This window comes from Strigops habroptila, chromosome 4 (assembly GCF_004027225.2).
Source record: "Strigops habroptila isolate Jane chromosome 4, bStrHab1.2.pri, whole genome shotgun sequence".
NCBI classification, from domain to species: Eukaryota; Metazoa; Chordata; class Aves; order Psittaciformes; family Psittacidae; genus Strigops; species Strigops habroptila.
The window spans coordinates 29,915,317-29,921,519 of NC_046358.1; the positions used below are offsets into that span (position 1 = coordinate 29,915,317).

At 40.8% G+C, this 6,203-nt stretch overlaps 1 protein-coding gene across 11 annotated transcripts in view; it reads left to right on the top strand.

Annotated features, from left to right (window-relative positions):
* The window catches only part of FOXN3 (forkhead box N3), a 209,559-nt gene extending 203,564 nt beyond the window's left edge, over positions 1-5,995 (top strand). For all 11 annotated transcript variants that reach the window (XM_030483783.1, XM_030483791.1, XM_030483790.1 and 8 more), the window contains one exon: positions 730-5,995. In XM_030483783.1, coding sequence (XP_030339643.1) covers positions 730-1,279 — 550 coding nt within the window. In that variant the 3' untranslated portion in view covers positions 1,280-5,995. The remainder of the gene's footprint in view (positions 1-729) is intronic.
* Positions 5,996-6,203: the final 208 nt, after the last annotated feature.

Consider the following 6,203-nt stretch of genomic DNA (forward strand, 5'->3'; position numbering starts at 1 on the left):
GCCATAGAACCAAAGGGGAAAATGACAACTTCTAAAGAAAACCAGATACTTTTTTTTTCTACTCTTTATTTTCAAAGACACTGCCATATTTTGTTGGCAGCTAGTGCCTTAAGATTATATTGCTTTTAAGATTATTTATAAGATCAGAATCAGAAATGTGACTGGACCTGGGTTTTATGCTTAGTTGCTCCTTCCGTTGGAAAGTGTCCTAAATGGAAGCTGTGCTACTTCCAGGTGAAACATCTCCTACCCTTGGAATGCTAGAGCTGGGAAAGAGTCTTTGAGAGGAGGCAAAGTACTCCAGAAAGCTAGTGTCTCTCCCTTACATTTTAGATAATATCAGTATATATGGAAAAGGGGAGAGGATTTTTATGCAACTCATCGGAGTTTATTTAATATCCAGTAAATAAAATAATGGGGTTTTTTCTTTTAATTTTTTTGGAAGTGAAAATTATTAGTTGAAACATAAATCAGGACTGTTCAGACATCATTTATTTGTTACCATCCCCTCCTTGCTCCTGCCTCTTGTGCCGTTACGTGTCTTTTGGCTTTTTTCATTTGTGGAGCCAATCCTCCAGCAATTTGAGTCAGGCTTTGAAACCATCTTGCATGGACATTACTTCGATAGTCATAATTTCAGGTTATCTGTCAGTGGGATTTGTCATCTTTTGCACTGAATCAGGATCACATCTCTGTGGCTTTTAAGACTGCTTTGATTTGTGCTTACAGGAATGGAATAACCAACTGCCGGATGCGGACAGAAAGCGAACAATCTTGTGGCTCTCCAGTTGTTAGCGGTGACCCAAAGGAGGATCACAATTACAGCAGTGCCAAATCTTCCAACCACAGGAGCGCATCACCTGCTAGTGACTCCGTTTCCTCTTCCTCTGCTGATGACCAGTATGAATTTGCAACTAAAGGTAGCCAAGACAGCAGTGAAAGAAGTGAAGTTAGCTTCCAGAGCCACGAGAGCCATAGTGAAACAGAAGAGGAGGACAAAAAGCAAAACCGGAAGGAGACCAAGGATTCTTTAGCTGACAGTGGGTATGCATCCCAGCACAAGAAAAGGCAACATTTAATGAAGGTGAAAAAAGTACCAAGTGACACACTGCCTCTTAAAAAGAGACGTACAGAAAAGCCCCCTGAGAGTGATGATGAGGAGATGAAAGAAGCGGCAGGATCACTCCTGCATTTAGCAGGAATTCGATCCTGTTTGAACAACATCACCAATCGGACGGCAAAGGGGCAGAAAGAGCAAAAGGAAACCACAAAAAATTAGAACAAATAAATGATTTGTTTGAACTTACAAAGTTTTGTTTCATCACGTCAGGTGAATTCTAATGATTTGTGGCAATATCAGCAATTTTTTCCTTTTTTGTTTTTCTTTCTTTTTGTTTTTGGTTTGTGGTTTTTTTTTTCTTTCCTTTTTTTTTTTTTTTTTTTGACCCTTAAGATTTTTATTTTTAAAGGAGATTGAAGCCATAGAACTCATACTGACACTCAGCTAATTTACAAAAGCTTTTCATAACCTGAAGACAAAAAGTTAACAAAAGCAAAAGCCAGAATCACCATTGCTTTCTCCGGCTTGTCAAAAATGCATGGTTGAATACGCAGTGACATCAACACTGTAAAATTGGGCACTTGGAAATCCCTCTTACACTAGAAGAGCTGTGCATAATTTAGTAATCATTCAGGCCTGGCCCTTAAGAATTGTTTTTAATGGCCTTACGATTGGGTTAGCAGTGAATGTGAATAAAGAGATTTGGGGGAAGGAGGAGGCACATACTTCTCAACACCAAGAACCATCTAGTGGCACTTGGATACGTTGTGCCATAGAAGTCTTTGGACGGCCACTGGTGGCAACTGCGCAAACCGTAATGCACTTTTAGTGCTTCTTGTACTATATGTGGCTCATAATGTGAAGACTGATAACTTTAAGTTTGGGGGAAATTTGAACTATGTATGCAATGGGTTTCAGTGAAATAACGAGAAGAAATGGGAGGGGGGGTCACTGTTAGTAGCATCGTTAATCATTGAGTTCTGTCTTCTATATTAAATTAAAAGAATGTTCAAAAAGCCATAAGCCCGAAGATTGGCACTGCGTGCAAAAAATAATAGTAATAGGGAAAAACAAGCTATGTCTTCTAAACTGCCTGAGTAAAAAGCAATCGAGTCTAAGAAATTACAGTAGATATTAAGGAAGGAAATACATCAGAATCTGTTTCTGTGGATCAAATCCTTGATCTAAGTGGGGAAACAAAGCTACAAAACCTGCCATTAGTAGTATTCTGTATTTAAAAATAAGAGGAAAGCATATTGGTGAACAGTAAAACTCAGAAGTTCAACAAAAGATCTCCTACACTGCCCTCGGAAATGAGTGCGCAGTTACTGTCAGTCAGGATTCATCTGTGCAAAAGTGACAACAGATTTCCAGAACCAACCAGCGTAGCCAGCAGAAGAAATTGATCCACATTGCATGGATTCCTTTTGGGAAGGGGGGAATACAAAAAGCAAACGATTTTTTTTATTCAAAGATGACAAAGTTCTTGTAAGGTAAATAATGTATTTAGCATGAAGCATGAATTATTTTCATATAAATATAGAAAATAGAGAAAAAGGCTATGCCTCTAATTTTTAAGCCCTTAGGCTTAGAGTTGGTTTTTTGGGTTTTTTTTTTTTTTTGTTTGCTTTGTTTTTGTTTTGTTTCATTTTTTTTTTTTTGTTGTTGTTGTTGTTGTTGGGTTGTTTGTTTTTTTTTTGAAGCAGGTGTTCAAGGTTTAACCTTCTTCAGGGACAAACACTGACTGTTGGGGAACTTACTCTGCAATATTAAAATCTTCATGCTCTGGTAGGGCTTGGATGGTTGAATTATACTGCCTTGTCTGCACATTCAGCCCCGCCCCCTACTTCTGTTTAACAAAAAAAAGAAAAAAAAAAAGAAAAAAAAAAGTAAAATGTGTCCTTTCTTCGTCTGTACATGTGTAACATGACGCAATAATCTGAGGGCAAATTTAGTAGTGAGTGTGTATGACAGAATCAAGAGAATAATGGGAGGTTAATCGAGGAAAACTCTCTGGTTTGATTCAGGAATAAATAGACAAGAAAATAGCTTTGCTAATTTGCCATGAGAAAATGAAGTTAGTAAAGAGCCTTACTGAGGTGTCCAGAGAATAACCAGTGTTACAGAGAGTGTGATTCAGGTATAGTGCTACTCTCCTGGTGATGACAACTATTAGATTGGAGATCCCTACAGCAGAGGGAAGCTGTGAAATAAATAAGATAGTCTCTCTCACCCAGATTCATGAATTTGGCATGATAAATTCTACACGTAGAATATCCTAGAGGCAAGAAGAAAATCACAGGAACCAACCACTTGACAGAACAACATGGTCTGTTTCTTAAAAAGAATACAGGTTTATATTTATCCATAACAGCTGTTTCAGGCAGCAGTTTCACCAAGATGGATCTAGTTTATGAACAGAGATTTAAAGAAGGGTTTGACTTTCCACTCAGGGGAGTGAACTAAAAATTGCATTTGGAGATGCCTGTGGTGTGTGTTCAGTTAGGAGGTGGAAGGACTGAAGGGCAGGCTGGCTGGACTTGTTCCTGTGCTCTGCAAGCATTTTGCCATGTAACAAACAGGGCCACACTAAGGGCATCACAGCAAAACGGTGCTTCTCTTCCATCTCAGCCCATGTGTCCTGGGATCTTCAGGAGCTGTCTGACAGCTGCTGGAGCCCAGCACAACTGCCAACTATGCAGATAAGGAAGGAGAGAGAGAGTGATAGTGCAAGGAACAGCTCTCTGCCTGCCTCAGTTTGCTGGGACTGATGCATGCGGGGTTGATTCCCGGCATTGGTTAAGTCAGGAGTACATAGATACTAACTTTTGTTGGCTGCCTGCATCCCTTAGAATAAAGTTGGTGGAAAATAGGAAGGACCAGTCCCTTGGCCAGGTAGCACAGAGATGAATGAGCCATAGCTTTTCTCATATGTGATTGGACTGGGATAATTGGCTTCTGCCCAGATCCATGCTCCCTACAGCCAGAGTCCGCAGGCAGTGAATCACACAACCACTGCACAAGAAAACTGGTTCCTTCTTCTTTATATGGACTTTGGGGAGAGTTATTTGAAATACGACATTATTAGAGTATCAGTTTGCCACTACCTTTGCTCATTAATGCACAGTTGTACCAGCTCAGGGGTGGTTTAATACTTATCTAGAAGCAACATTGAAAAGTCAGATTTAGTGGCAGAAAATACACGCAAACCATGGCTCAGCCGTCTCTGTCCTCCGGAGAAAGCGGTGTGGTTGTGTGCCAGTGGCCAGATTCTGTCCACAGTAACGACACTAATTCCAGAGCAGCTTCACTGATTGCAGCGTGTCAGTGCAAATGAGATCCGTATCTGCTGAACAAGTACCATTCATTAATGTGGACTCTTGGTGGCTAAACATATAATTACCACTAGTATTACTCACCTTAGAAAACAGTCATTTTGCATAAATAACTAATTAGGCAGATTATCTTTATATATATATATATATGATCTAAGACTTCAAAAACTCCTTTATATACTTGCTGGTAAACCTAAAATGTTGGCAAGCATCTATTTTCATGTCAAATTTGTTGCTCCTAGTCTGACCTGCTGAAGAGGTAGTATTCGGTAGGAGTTCACAAAGTTACGTTCTGGAACCAGCAGTTTGGCTGGGGGCTAATGCCATCAGCGTATTATTTCTGGCATTTAAAAACAACTTGTCCTTATTGACCCTTACTCTGACTGTTGATGAGAAGTGCAGAATTTGGATTATATAAAATATTTGGGAGTCACCTTTTAAACCGTTTGTGTGCCTGGCTGGCAATGGCAGCTTTGTCGGAACAGTCAGGCAAGTTCTCTTCTGTTGTAAGAATTGAGACTGATTTGTTTTCCAAAAAATATAGTGTCAGCCTTTCAATCCAGTTGTCTCTACTTTGACTGAATCATGTCAAAATGGAGTGGTAATTGCACTGTATTATGAACTCTCACTTGCCAGACATGAGGTGGTTTGGGTTTGCTTGTTTGCTTTCCTTACTAAGCCATTTTAGGGAGAGAAGTTGTCGGATCTCTAACTTTCCATTTTCCTCACTCTATCAGTATTGCCAAATTAGCATTTCTCCAAGACAGGTGGGGCTTGGGGAATCCTGGTAGGTCAGCAAGCATTCAGTGGTGAGTTTCAGGTAGGCGTTAGTTGTAAGGGTCACTCGACTTCATGGTGGGTTCCTTTAGAATATGCCTTTTGCAGCAAGAAGCTCTTGCAGGCCAGAGCTAATGGTGCAAGCAGATTTCACCAGTCTGCAGGGAGGTGAAATCTGCTGGTTGTGCTCAATGTTCTGCAAGGAATTGGGTGTCCTGCTGCATTTTGATGCAGAGTCTGTCTGCATTTAAAAATTAAAGCACAGGTCTTGAGCAACTTTAATGTATCACCCCGTAGCTGTTTCTGAAAGCAGTCTGATTCTGACCTTCTCCTGGCAAAACCAGCAGTAGTTCTGCTAAGATCACAGGGGTTTACAGCTGAAAAGCGTCATGTGGGAGCAAGGAGGTGTGCCATGTAGGACTAGACAACTCTCCCATAACTCTGTTCTCTCTGGCAATTCAATTGAGGTCCATACTCTGGCTCCTCTCCTATGTTAGCAGGAGAAGGGAATCCCAAAGGAGGGGCATCAGCTCCCAGTGTTTGACTGAATTACTGTCTACCTTTGGAAAAGATACAGAGAAACTGTGGGGGCTGCATTCTTCACTGGAGTGAGGTACAGTTACATCGACATGCTTTAGCGTGAGAGAATGAAATCCTATATTGTGCACCAAATGGCACCAGGGATAAAATGACCAAAACAACACTTTGTCCCAGTTTCTGGGTAGCTGCGATTGATTTTCACTGAGATAGTGGCTTCCAAATTGTCTAAAGATGTAGAAAGGCGCAATCTGAGGTTTTCTAGAAGGTGAAGGTGTCTGATCTCCCTTGCCATCAGCGGAGCTATAGGCGCCCAAGTGCTCCTGGGAATCTTCACCGTTTCACTATTATTGTTATTACCGGTTTTCCTTGAATCTGGCCCTTGGCATTCTTTAAAACATTACTGTCCCATGCTCCGGGAGCAGAATAAATCGATTGGGAGAATGCATTTCCAACTTCAGATGCAATGCAGCTTACTTCACTCCATGGAGAAT